General features: G+C 40.3%; 1 protein-coding gene and 1 pseudogene across 2 annotated transcripts in view; one reads left to right on the top strand and one right to left on the bottom strand.

The window, feature by feature from the left end:
* Positions 1–14,546, bottom strand: part of PAPSS2 (3'-phosphoadenosine 5'-phosphosulfate synthase 2) — a 73,838-nt gene continuing 59,292 nt past the window's right edge. For both annotated transcript variants that reach the window (XM_010979937.3, XM_031461335.2), the window contains 4 exons: positions 5,074–5,209; positions 3,814–4,082; positions 2,523–2,752; positions 1–1,924 (listed from right to left, as the gene is read on the bottom strand). In XM_010979937.3, coding sequence (XP_010978239.2) covers positions 1,783–1,924; positions 2,523–2,752; positions 3,814–4,082; positions 5,074–5,209 — 777 coding nt within the window. In that variant the 3' untranslated portion in view covers positions 1–1,782. The remainder of the gene's footprint in view (positions 1,925–2,522; positions 2,753–3,813; positions 4,083–5,073; positions 5,210–14,546) is intronic.
* LOC116156146 (U6atac minor spliceosomal RNA) lies at positions 6,113–6,231 on the top strand (annotated as a pseudogene).

Genomic DNA, 14,546 nt, shown 5'->3' with positions numbered 1-14,546 from the left:
TTCATTTTGAGAAATTTATTAAAATAGGAACAAGAATCAGTTGTACATTAGAATTAATCATTTGCATTAAGTGTGGTACTAGAGCAGAAGAGTAGTTTTAAATAATATATTTTTAAAAATCACAAAATACATGGTTAAGGCACTACTACATCTTGTCTCCTGTTTTCAATAAATACGCTGTTTTTTAAAAAATCCAGTAGTGAGTACATCTGATTAAATGAATATAGGCACTACACTGTTAAAGACAGTTATACTTTGCTGTGGCCACTGTAAGTAATTTATTCTCAAAAGAACTTTCATTAGCTAGGGTTAGCATTTTTTTTTAAATGAAAATGAAAAAAAAAAAATCACAGTTTTCTCTTTCCAGTCTAAGTAAGTCCCTTCCAGAGAGACCTATGTACAAAAGGTACTGTCTCTTCGTATATTCCTCAGTAACAAGGAATTATGCATAAGGTGCAAAAGATTGCCTCCCAGGAAGTGAAGCCATCAGAAATTGGATGTCTCAGGACAGCAAGAGTCTTTGGAAAAGTTTTTTCCAACTACAATCAAATCAGCTGGGTTTAGAAAACTCTGGAACTTCCAGCATCCAAGAAAGCTGCTTTGTAAGTGCCCTCTGTTCAGAGAGTTTTGTTATGCAGTTGAGGGAACCAGGTCCAGCTCCTGTGTTGTACAGTGTAGACAGAGCACCAGACTGGGAGTCAAGTGGGCTGGGCGCTGGTTCAGTGCCACCGGTACTCCCTAAGATGCCGACCTGGTGGTTCTGTTACGGTGCTCGGCAGCTCCTGAACCTGTGCTTGTGCATCGTCTTAGTTTGGTCACCTCTAAGATGAAAGGGTTGGAATTTCTGCCTTTTTGTCCAGTTCCAGCAGCTCGCTGGTTTTATGGTGTGAACCGTTTATGGTCACAGCTGATGCCGCTGCAGTAAATAGGCGCAGCCTCCCCGTAGGACACAGTGACCACAGCAAAGAGGAGAGAAAATTACCTTTCCACAACATTGCCGGGTTGTTTGAGCCCTGGGCGCACATCTTTTCATCAGAGCCCTCTATGCTATTTAATTAAAAGTTGCCATTTAACTGGAGTTACAATAGTCACAGGAAAACATTAAGACTTCTCTTCTTACCAGACCATACAACCTCCATGGCAGAACTTGGCTGCGTAGCTCTTGGAGATTAAATGTACATTTCCACATACTTGGTTTCTCCAGTCAGCTTATATACTTCAGCACATAAGAGATCGGGCAGTAAGGCTGTACATGGGCGTGAGGCGAAATACGAGCAAGAAGCTTGACGTGAGCCACACCTCATTTACAATGAGATCATTATATCATTACTACTTTTTGTCAGCTGTCTAGAAAGGGCTGCCCATCTGATTTCTTTTACTACTGGTATATGACACTGGGAGAGTGCAGGCTGGCAAGACTTAAGCTGGAAAATACGCTTTGCTTTTTGGCACTTAAACTGGACACATGGTCAAAGCTTTAAGAAATCTTGGACCTACTGCTCAGATGCAGTAGAGAATACAGCTAATTTCATTCTGAAATATAATAACAGTATTGCTTTCACCTGCTAAGGTTTGGTCTTCAGTTTTACTTTATATATATACACATACATGTATGTGTATATATATATTGTTGACTTAAATTATAGACATTTCTACCTCATTATAAAACACTAACTTTAAAATCAGTCATTGAGAAGTAATCGGATACAAAGCATCTAATCACAAAAACAGAGAAGGAAATCAAAGAGCACTTCGGAAAGCAGCTCCAGGGCTGAAGGCCACTTAGTCGTTCTTCTCCAGGGACCTGTAATAGTCTGTCAGGACCTTCCATGCTTTGGGGGCCATGAAGCCGTCTGGGGGGTTTTCTCCTTCCCGGGCCAGCTTCCTCATACGAGTTCCTGAGATGAAGTCGAACTCGTTGTGCCTGTCACAGGGAAGCAACAAAGAAGTCAACATCGGTAAGTAACACCTACCTCCGAGAGTCCAGTTTCTGGGAGGCGCTTACGGCTTCTTAGACCACATTTTTTCTTTCTGTAAAAATGCTGCATCTTCTAAAATGAGCGAATTGCTACATCTTCAATTCAGGAAAGGAACTTACAGAACAAAGGGAAATAGTGGCAGCTGTCCATTCAGTGCTCCCTCTGTACCTACGCTGCTCACGGGAAGTGTCTTCTGTTGCTCTGCCCACTTCTGTGAGCTCTGAGCAAGGTGAGTGCTCTCTAGATACTCACTGAAATCTTTTTCTGCGTTGACTCCCTTTCAGGTAATGTGCCAGGTGCCCAGGGTGTACTCAAGGAAGGTGTATGTTAAAAAAGAAATATTTATGGACCATTTACTATATACAAGGGGCGGTGCTGTAACTCTAGGGGACACAGAAATGTGTCAAGACCAGGTCTTGCGTTTCAAAGGACTCTTACTCCAGTCAGGAGTGTGGGGAGATACACTGGAGAGATTTCCAAAATTTTGCCTTATTATTCCCATTCTACAGATGTTGATTAAAGAATTTTCCTCTGAAAACTTACCTTTCTGGATCATAGAAGTCCATGGCTTTTTTGGCTTTGTTGTAGGCAGCCACTCGGAATGGGATGATTTCCACAGAGGTGAGGCCAGGGGCCATGGTCAAAACCTTGCCCCCGTGAGTGGGTTCATACAGGTCTTTCTTGGTCTCAGGGTGGGGCATTCCTGCAGGGTCCCGGCCCACAATGTAGAAACTGGCCCCTGCAATCATCCGGGACCTGCAGTGCCACTGAACCTGGGAAACATAACATGAGGGACATGCTGGTCATCACTGGCCAGTCCTGGGGGTTCCTGTTTTTGGAGACACCCCTTTATTCTGCTGAGAAGTGATTAGGTCAACTAATCATTGTAAGCAAGTCAGTAGTAAGGTGTCCAGGACTTATTCTTCACCTGCTTGGTCACACTGTGTGGGGGAAGAGCTTCAGAGAGAAGAGTCACCCCTCCGAGAGCCTGAGGTTACATTCCTCATCTCTCCAGACGAAGGAACCAGGAACACTCAGACCTTCCTGTTCCACAGAACTGTGAATTTTACTTTCCAGTTCCTCCCTACTCAAAATAAATCACAGTTGAAGGGAAATTACAAACTCCACTATCTCTTATCGGACTGCCTATAATTATAGAGCTAATTAACTTTCCTTTGCAGACACTGATTGCATTTCAGCACAGCATTCAGATTTCAAGATGACTTACCCTCTTTAAAGCTCAGACAGAAATTTAGAGGATGGGGATGAAAGCTAAGAGCCTGGAACTTTGATCTGGTTGAAGAGAATTCATTCATTAAACTCAGTTTGGGGCATTTCAAAGGGTTGAGACCCTTTCAATTCATCATACTTACCACAAGCTTGTTCAGATCCACTACACTGGTGCAGTGGGACAAAGAAAGTCTCTGTGTGACAGTCTCAGTGTCTTATGATGAAAGGGAGACATTAACCTTTGAAAGGCATCCTCTCCCTTGTAATGTAACTCACAGAGCATGGTGAATCACTTCAGAGTAACAGGAACTTCTGGAACAGTATTAGGCTAGATAGGTCTTGCCCTGTAACCCAGTTAGACTGTATTATCTACTTCATTCACATGCCAACTTCCATATTCTCAAAGCCAGTGCACAAGCTGATTTGGTGTTTCTAGCATTTTCACAAATACTAGATGGAAACATAATTAAGTTGGATAAGTAAGAGACACCAGAAGACTTCAGAATTTGCTCATCAGGAAGAATCTCATAGACTCACTTGCTCTTCTAAGTTAAGTTTGACTTTGCACTTCTGAGTCGACAGCCCAGCTCAGGGAATTGCTCACCTCTGTGGGGCCAGCATATAACATGGGAGATGGGAAGATGGCAACAATGGTTGACTTGGGATCCAAAACCCCTTCCTCAAGCACTGCTGCATGCTGCTTCATCCGCCACTCCAGGGGTACATCGTCATCCTTGGTCCAGCCACCCAGAGGGTGGAGCAGGAGGACTGGGTGCTTGTAGCCCCTCTCCAGGAGCCGGCGGTGGGTGTCCTGCATCAACAGAGCATGGCCATTGTGGACAGGATTGCGCAACTGAAATGCGAACACCGCATCTGGGAAAGGAAAGCAGAAATGCCAAGGTCAAAGACATGAAAGGTCTGCAAGAACAAAAGGGAAAAGATGAGGCTATGTTTATTGTTCAGTGCACCTGTTATGTCCACTTGCTTTTAATAACTGGCCAGAGAATCCACCTGGATCTTTAGGGGTGTTACTCCAAAGGTACCAACCAGTGCCAAACTGCTTAGACAGGGACAGGACGAAGAGGCAGAGGGCCCTAAGGGAGAGTCTGACTCAGAAATGAAAACATTTGTTGCCAGGACCTTTCCTGCAAACCAAAGCTCAGGCAAGGCCTGCATTAATCAGTCCTCTTGCACCCTGCTCTACCCTTAATTCCCCCAGGGTGTGAATATTGACAAGGAACATTTTCTGGGACCTGTGCAGAGTTTTAACAATTTAAAGTTGTAAAAAATATTTCACCTTCACTTCAAGGAGATCTTCAAAACAACTCCACTTAGTGACAGACTCCTGGGAGCACTAATTTTTCTTTCTGGTTATTAAATACATATCCATTACAGAAAATTTAGGAAATACAGAAAAGCCCAAAATAGGATAAAAAAATCATCATCCTATCATTACTTTTTCTCTTTTTCAAAACATGTAAAGTGAAGATCTCTTCTTCCCCTTAGTCCAACTCCATCCCTAAGAGGTAGCTGCTGACATCTGCAGTTTGGTGCGCATGCTGCCAGAGACTTCTGCTTTTACATGCATAAGTAGGTTCAGGTTTTAAAAACACTTATTACACTGTGTTTTGTTTTCTAAAATTATGCTACATATAGTCTGTGATTTTCCTTTTCACTTAATATACTTTGAGTATCTTTCTGTGTCAGCACATTATTTTTAACTGCTGCCTAAAATTCCAGTATTTCAACTTTATAAACTGTTTCCATGTCAATGGACAGAGGATGTTTCCAACTTTTCAAAACTATAAACATGCTGATTCTTGGTAAGGAGTGTTAACAAATGCAGTAGGACCAAGCTACATACCCGCATTCATTTCTTTACATTTCTGTTTGAGCTCCAAAGGCGTCAGGCGGTATTGGTCCAACCCATCATTCCACCTTATTTTCTCCAGTACCTGAAGGTCACCACCAACCAACCAATCCCCACTTTCCATCACCATCTAGAAAGACCATTATTAATGATTAATACTGTTTTTTATTTTATCAAAAAGCATTTTCTCCTTCTGGACCAGTCTTGGGTTACTTGAACTGCCTTCAGTTCTCAGCACTTCTAGCAGTTAATTTATCTCTTAACCTCTTTGTACTCTTAAAGACCTGCAAAGAGCTTTTGTTTATTTATATGGGTTATATCTATAATTACTTTCATATTAGAAACTAAAACAGAACCTTTAAAATAGGTATTAATTGACTTAAAACCAGCAATAATAAACCTATTACATATTAACATAAATAACATTTTATTTTTATGGGAAGTGAAAAATAAATAATATTTCCCCCCCAAAAAAGAGAAAATTGACATTGTTTTACATGTTTGCATGGTCTTTAATGTCTGACTTAATAGAAGGCAGCTGGATTCTCATATCAACTTCTGCATTTATTCTGTGGCCATATATTGTTTTGGCTGAAATATATAAACTCCAACTACAGGTAGGTGGTTGGAAAAAAGTATTTCAATAGCCTTTTTCTATCATTGCAGATATTCTTCTTTGATACAAAAGATTAAATAACCCAATTTTTAAAATCAGTGAAGGACTTGAATAGACATTTTTTCAGACCATGATCTGTGTACCTGGGGCTCTGGAATTCCCTGCCCAGTCTGCCCTGAGCTGGGGTGCAGAACCAAGAAGTCCAAATTTGAACCTGGCCTTCCAGACTGTGATCAAGACATAGTTCGTCAAAGTAGAAAGATAAAACATTTTATTTAAATGTTTTAGTTAGATATGTAGCTTTTAAATATGCTATCTGGGGGGCTTCAGCTTGTATTCTTACCCTGACCCCCACAAATATTAGGTGTGAACCTCGTGTGAAGAATGGTCAAAGTAATGAAAACTAAAAACACAACAGTGTTTGAGGAAAGGCGAGAGGGCCAGCACTTTCCTGGACAAGGAGGGGAGAGGCCCTGGACCTGGCAACACACATACGGTTAAGTCGCCGACTTTGCAGCATCTAACCATGGTTTTTACATCATTGACCTTAAAGTTACACATTGTTATATGTTAATTATATCTCAATTAACCTGAAAAAAGAAGCACATGACCACCTTTGTTTTTTCTATAAACATAAGTATGTTCCATATGACGTTGCAGTGCAATCAATTATAACCGAGAGCAGGTGTTTCCTCAGTCACTGAGCCAAACATTGCAGAAAGTCTTATTCCTCAGTTTATAGTTGTGCATCCCTTCCCCTGATCAAATTTTACACTTGCCTTTCACCCTGTCTCAGGACAATGTGGCCATCTGTAACCTTAGCAGAAAAGAAGGAGGGAAGAGAAGGGGAGAAAAAGCTGATTGATTTCCAACACCCACTCAGAAGATACCGTGGTGGTGATGGTGTACCCCCGGTTGACATTCCCTGTCATGGCCACATGTTGGGGTTTACAATGACTTGCATTCCATAGGTTTTCAGAGGATGGGGGATTGGGATAGAGCCATGGTTCTCGATAGATGGTGACTTTGCCTCTCCTGGTAACATTTGACAATATCTGAAGACAATTTTCATTGTCACAACTAGAGTGGGAAAGGATATGCTATTGGACTAGTGTACAGAGGCCAGGGACCTACTAAATACCCTATATTGCACAGGACAGCCCCCACAACATGTAACTGTGCAGCCCAAATTCAACAGCACTGTGGTTGAGAAACCCTCAGTAGAAAAAGGGTAATTTGCAAGAGATTCAGTTGTGTTTTCATGGCCCCCCTTCTAAACTTGGTGCTTAGGAAAGTCGCTTAACCAGAAATATGATCAAATACTCATATCTATACATTAACTTTCTCCTCATTGCTTAGAGTTAGACAACAGATAAAATTTCTTAAGACTTAAGACCCCAAATCCCTGGGCATGCAGTAACTCATTCTGGATGCCAGGGGTCCACCCTATATTGTTCTATTGGTGAAGGCAAACTTGAATCTGTTTTGTTCATCACCTAGCCTAAAAATGTGTCTGAACATCAAATCATAAAATGTGGGGGAGGGGAGTAAGAAAATCTGGTGGTTTTTTTAGAACATGTTTGAGCCTGAGTGACTACCAGTCTAACCACAGATTAAAATATACCATAGAGTCACAAAAAACAAAAAGAACTCAAGCATAATACAAAAGAAAATCATAAAACCACAAGAAGAAAAGCAAAAAAGAAACAAAGAAGAAATACAAAATCAACTGGAAAACAAGGTTTAAAATGGCAATAAATACGTATCAATAATTACCTTAAATGAAAATGGACTAAATGCTCCAAACAAAAGACAGGTGGCAGACTGGATAATAAAACAAGAGTACACAATATGCTGCCTGTAAGAGACCCACTTTAGGGTGAAAGACACACACAGATTGAAAGCAAGAGGATGGAAAAACATAATTCATGCAAATGGAAACAACAAGAAAGCAGGGGTAGCAATACCCATATCAGACAAACTAAACTTTAAAACAAAGGCCATAAAGAAAGATAAAGAAGGACATTATATAATGATAAAAGGATCAATACAAGAAGAGGATATTACTCTCTTTAACATATATACACCCAGTATAGGAGCACCTAAATACATAGAACAAATATTAATAGACATAAAGGGAAAAATTGATGGGAATACAATAATACTAGAAGATTTTAACACCCCACTAACATCAATGGACAGATCTTCCAGACAGAAAATCAATTAGGCAACAGAGATCCTAAATGACACAATGTAACAGATTTAATTGACATTTTTAGGATATTACATCCAAAGAAAATCAGAATATACATCCTTTTCAAGTGCACATGGAACATTCTCTAGGACAAACTACATACTAGGATGCAAAACAAGCCTCAGCAAATTTAAGAGGATAGAAATTATTTCAAGCATCTTTCTGACTACAGTGGCATGAAACTAGAAATCAACCAAAGAGAAACGAGAAAAAAAAAAAAAGAAAGATTGCATGGAGACTAAACAACATGCTACTAAAAAACCAATGTGTCAACAATGAAATCAAAGAGGAAATTTAAAAATACCTTGAGACGAATGACAATGAAACCACAACCACACAAAATCTATGGGATGCAAGCAAAAGCACTCCTAAGAGGGAAAGAAGTTCATAGCAATACAGGACTTTCTCAAAAAACAAGAAGAATCTCAAACAACCTATCCTACCACCTAAAAGAATAAGAAAAAGAAGAACAAACAAACCTAAAGTCAGCAGAAGGAAAGAAATAATAAAGATCAGTGAGGAAATAAAATAGAGATTAAAAAATTGGAAAAAAAATCAATAAAACCAAGAGCTGGTTTTTTTTGAAAAGGTAAACAAAATAGACAAATCTCTGGCCATGCTAAGAAAAGAGAAATGACACAAATAAAATAAGAAATAAGAGAGGAGAAATAACATCTGACACCACAGATAAACAAAAAACAGTAAGAGAATACTATGAACAACTATATGCCAATGAACTGGAAAACCTGGAAGACATGGACAAGTTTTTAGAAACATACAGTTCACCAAAACTGAATCAAGAAGAAATAGATAATTTAACAAATCGATAACCAGAAGCAAAATAGAGTCTAATTTAAAACCTCCCTACAAACAAAAGTCAAGGGCCAGATGGCTTCACTGGGGAAGTCTACCAAACATAAAAAGAACTTATACTGATCCTTCTCAAACTCTTCCAAAAGATTGAAGAGGAGGCAACACTCCCAAACTCATTCTATGAAGCCACCATCACCCTAATACCAAACCAGCCTAAGATACTACCAAGAAAGAAAATTATAGGCCAAATCTTTGACGAATATATATACAAAAATTCTCAGTAAAGTTGGAAGAGACTGTTTTGTGTTGAATAAACCTGTAGCCAGAAAAAAAATTTTTTCAACAAAATATTAGCAAACCGAATTCAACAATACATAAAAAAGATCATACACCCCGATCAAGCTGGATTCATCCCAGATGTCACAAGGATGGTTTAACATATACAAATCAATCAGTGTGATACACCACATCAACAAAAGGACAAAAACCACAAGATCATCTCAATAGATGCAGAAGAAGCATTTGATAAAATTCAATATCCATAAATGATAAAAACTCTTACCAAAGTAGGTATAGAGGGAACATATCTCAACATAATAAAAGCTACTTATGACAAACTCATAGCCAACATAATACTCAAAGGTGAGGAGCTGAAAGCCTTCCTACTAAAATCTGGAACAAGACAAAAATGCTCCCTCTCACCACTTCTATTCAACATAGTATTGGAAGTCCTAGCCACAGCAGTCAGTCAAGCAAAAGAAATAAAAGGGATCCAAATTGAAAGGGAAGTAAAACTGTCACTATATGTAGATGACATAATGTAATGTATACAAAACCCTAAAGACTGCATACACAAAAACTACTAGAACTGAAAAATGAATTCAGCAAGGTAGCAGGATACAAGATTAACTTACAGAAGTCAGTTGCATTTCTTTACACTAACAATAAAATATCAGAAAAAGAAAGTAAAAAAAAAAAATCCCTTTTATTTTTATTTAAACCATCCCTTTTAAAGTCATATCAAAAAAATTAAATACTTAGGAATAAACTTAACCTCCTTGGCATAACCCTCCCAGACTTCAGACTATAGTAATGAAAGCTACAGTAATGAAAACAGTGTGGTATTGGCACAAAAAGAGACATAGGGATCAATGGAACAGAATAGAGAGCCCAGAAATAAACCCACACACCTACAGTCAGTCAGTCTTCGACAAAGGAGGTGAGAATATAACATGGAGAAAAGACAGTCTCTTCAGGAAGTCGTGTTGGAAAACTGGACAACTGCATGTAAATCAGTGAAGTTAGGACACCCCCTCATACCATACACAAAAATAAACAAAATAGCTTGAAGATTTAAACATAAGACAGGACACCATAAATCTCCGAGAGGAGAACATAGGCAAAATATTCTCTGACATAAATTGCTGCAATGTTATCCGAGGTCAGTCTCCCAAGGCAACAGAAATAAAGGCAAAAATAAATAAATGAGACCTAATCAAACTCATAAGCTTTTGCACAGCAAAGGAAACATCAATAAAATGAAAAGACAACCTACGGACTGAGAGAAAATATTTGCAACTGCAACTGACAAGGGATTCATTTCCAGAATATACCAACAGCTCATACAACTCAACAACAAAAAAACAAACAACCCAATCAAAAAATGGGCAAAAGATCTAAATAGATATTTCTCCAAAGACGACATACAGATGGCCAACAGACACATGAAAAGATGCTCAGTATTGCTAATTATCAGAGAATTGCAAATCAAAACTAAATGAGGTTATCACCTCACATGGGTCAGAATGGCCATCAATAAAAAAGTCCACAAACAATAAAATGCTAGAGAGGGTGTAGAGAAAAGGGAGCCTTCCTACACTGTTGGTAGGAATGTAATTTGGTGCAGCCACTATGGAGAACAGTATGGAGATTCCTTAAAAAGCTAAAAATTGAGTTATCATATGATCTAGCAGTCCCACTCCTGGGCATTATATCTGGAGAAAACCCTATAATTCAAAAAGACACATGCACCCCAATGTTCACAGCAGCACTATTTATAATAGCTAAAGCACGGAAACAACCCAAATGTCCATCAACAGATGACTAGATAAAGAAGATATGGTATATATACAATGGAATACTACTCAGCCATAAAAAAGAATGAAGTAATGCCATTTGCAGCAATATGGATATAGAGATTATCATGCTCAGTGAAGTAAGTCAGACAGAGAAAAATATATAATATCACTTATATGGGGAATTGAAAAATGATACAAATGAACTTATTTACAGAACAAACAGATTCATACATAGGAAACAAACTTATGGTTACCAAAGGGGAAAGGGGGTGGAGGGATAAATTAGGAGTTTTGGACTAGCAGATGCAAACTGCTATATACAAAACAGATAAACAAGAACCTACTGTATAGCAGAGGGAACTATATTCAATATCTTGTAATAATAAATAATTGAAAATATGAATTTTCCACTTTGTATAAATATATATATGTACAACTGAATCACTAAACTGTACGTCAGAAACTAATACAACATTACAAATCAACTATACTTCAATAGTAAGTAAATAAATGTGTCTGAAGAACAATGCTGAAAATATGCTTTTGGACTTTCTGGGATCAGGAGGGACAAAGAGCATCTCTCTCCAAGGTGGTCCAACTGTCCCCAGAACAGTGGTTCAGCTATCAGGAAGGGAAGTCCAGTGGCTCTGCCTAATCTCCCAGGGCTTTGTGGCCCCGAAGTCCCCACTGCCTTCCAAGCCTGCTGCCAAAGGCAGGTGTGGGACCACAGGTAGAGAGTCTGCAGAACCGGACACACAGAGAGGACTGGGGGACAGGCTTTAAGGGAGTCTAGTGAAATAGTGAAAGAGGACTTGGGCTCAGAATCACAGGCAACAGGAGTGCAAAAAGGAGAAGAGGATGAGCTCACACACGGGGATGAGCACTAAGAAAGTGAGCAGGGACAGGCTGAAGGAGAGCATGGAGAGGAAGAGTGGAAAGGAGCAGCCCGGAGAGGGAGCGGGGTGTGCACACCAGAAGAGGCGCCGCTGAGGATGGGAAGGTGCCAAGGTCAGAATGCGAAGGGAAGAGGAGAGAAGGGAAAGAAACCAGAAGGACATTATGAAATAGTGGGTCCAGGAAAATAAGTCATGATGAAAAGGTTCAGAGAACAGAATCAAGAATAAAAAAACAGCATGTGATACGATTGGAGAATGTGTACTCATGCCTGTGGTATCTGTATGGTCATGGAGTCTGTAGATCACATGCATTTAATGCCCTCAATTCCAGATAAGAAGACAGTTTCACAGAGGGGAGGTGGCAGGGCTCAAGTGCAAATAGCTGCTTTAACGAAGCCAGGACCCAAATCTAGGAGTCCTCCAAACAGGCTCACCTTCCCATCTGCACCCACTGCCTCTTGTCAGTGGCCTGCATGCTGACAGCTCAGCATTGTCTTCAGGGGGATCGTCCATTTATCCTCCATCCAGTCAGCACTTGTGTGCATGGCCCTGGGCTTGCTGCTGGGGATATGACTGAAAAAGACAGATCGAGATGTGGTCCTCGATCTCACAGGTTGGCAGTCTGAGTGGATCGACAGAAGAGGAAAAGGGTAACACTGTGGCACAGGTGTGGACAAGACAAGAGCAAAGTGCTCTGAGAGGACAAAGACACACCCAGTCAGGCTTATGGGTCACGGAAGTGGGGCCAACTTCTTGCAGAGAAAAGGAGTAACAAATAAGGTGAGGAGGCAGGAGTAGAAGGAAAAGTGTACTAGTTGGAGGGACTAGCATGTGAAAAAGTAAGAGATTGATAGAATAAGCAGCTGAGAATGAATGGAGGAGAAAATATAGGTGGCAGTGGTAACAGGTGGTAAGATGAAGAAGTCATATCTTTACATACGAGTTCCCAAATGAAGTTTGAACAGTTCGCCCTAGCCGACAAATGGAGAAAGGATTTGAGGGAAGCAGGGAAGATACAGGGAAGAAATTTGAGTGTCCTGGCCTGAGTTGAAACAGAAACGTGAACAAATTCCAGCAATACCAAGGAGGTGGAATTGTTAGGAACTGGTGATTTAACGAACAAGGGAGAAGAAAGAAGCCAAAATGACAGTCTGACTTTGGACATGGGCCACCATTTGGATGATGGAGCTTAGCTGTTCATGGAGCTAGGGCACACAGGATGGGGAGCAGGTGGGGTGAAGTTGCACATGTCGAGTGCCGGGTACTTGCAGGATATATCCAGGCGGAGCCACGGAAGCAGCAGCTCCAGATCAGGATCTAATGCCATGGTTCTCAACCTTCACTGCACATTAGAATCATAGAGCCTTAAAACTCACAAGACCCAGGACTGAGCCCAAGCCAATTACATAAAAATCTGTAAGGGAGGGGTCCAGTCATAGGTAATTTTTTTTACAGCTCCCCAGGTGACTCTGTTGATCTGATGATTTTCTTTGCAGAGCTAAAGGATATAAAAACTCTCCTAGCCTTCACTGGGAAGTCATACTCAGTTCTCTTGATTTCTACATTTGTAAAATGGGAATAATGATTCTTAGGTGCTTTACAAGAGCGTTGTGAGAAATAATTACTGCTTGGAAAAGCTTTGGGAGCCATGGATGAAATGTAACAGGGCTCCTATAAGTATGATTTTTACAAGTTTCACCTGCTCCTCCTCATGGTTTCATCTGTGACAAGTCACAGTGGTTCTGTACTAGTGATGACAGGGAGAAGAAAGAAGACAGAGAGGGTTGGGATGATTTGAATGGAAGGCTGGGGAACTGCAGTGAGGGGCTAAGCAACTGGGGCAGGCCGTTCCCTGGGTGGCTCTGACCATTTTTCACGCAAGTATCACTCCCAGTGCCACATGAAAATACAAGAAAATACAAGAAGGCTCATGATTACTTTTGGAAGGAATTACTGTTGGAAGGTTTGGGGTCCTAAAAACAAACAAACAAACAAATAAAAAACACCATGTTTAAGTATTACTGTGAATTTCAAGGTGCTTATAAAAATGTATCATGAGTTCCTTTCCCATAAACACAGCGTCAACACTCCCAAGTGTAGTGTGTACAGAGCGAGTGGTGTTCTATCTCTGGAAATGCATGGCCCATTTCTCACCTTTAGCTCACTGGCGATGTTTACAGAGTCCCTCTAATGACCTAATTACTGAATCACTGACTATACTGTCAAGGCCACAAGTCACACCACCACTCTCCCTGCCACCTAAGAAATTCTGAGCTCCAACTGCCAATACATGTTGCAAGACAAGATAAAAAGGAAATAATTGCTTAAGAGCTTCCTTAGATTTTTTTTCTTTTGGTGCTAATCACGTGTGTGCGGACATTAGTCCCAAAGAGTGGAAATATCTGAGCTGGCATGATGAAGGGCCACTCTTCTTTAAGTCACTGAGTGCAGATTAAGATCCCAAATGTATAGGGTTATGATCAGAAAACGAATGAAACAAGGACATAATTAAGGCCCAGAATACAATTCCTCAAATAGCTACTGCCCAGCAATGTCAAGGACTGTCTGCCAACCACTTGGAGAGAAAATGTTCAGATGGCTCTGAGCTTATCTGCAGGGTGGACAGTTGTGTCCAATAAATGCAAAGCTGCTTGGCTCACCCATTGACCTCTCATGTTCCACCAGGGGTCTTGAAAAAGCCCTCCCTACCTTGCAACATTTCACAACTGGGAAAAAAAAAAAAGAAAACAAATTAAGTTTGCCTGGCAGATTTGGACAGACTTATTCAATCATCCATTTCGTATGGTTAC

Source organism: Camelus dromedarius, chromosome 8 (assembly GCF_036321535.1).
Source record: "Camelus dromedarius isolate mCamDro1 chromosome 8, mCamDro1.pat, whole genome shotgun sequence".
Taxonomy (NCBI): domain Eukaryota; kingdom Metazoa; phylum Chordata; class Mammalia; order Artiodactyla; family Camelidae; genus Camelus; species Camelus dromedarius.
The sequence above is the reverse complement of the archived record's forward strand: the minus strand, read 5'-3'. Positions and strand labels throughout refer to the sequence as shown.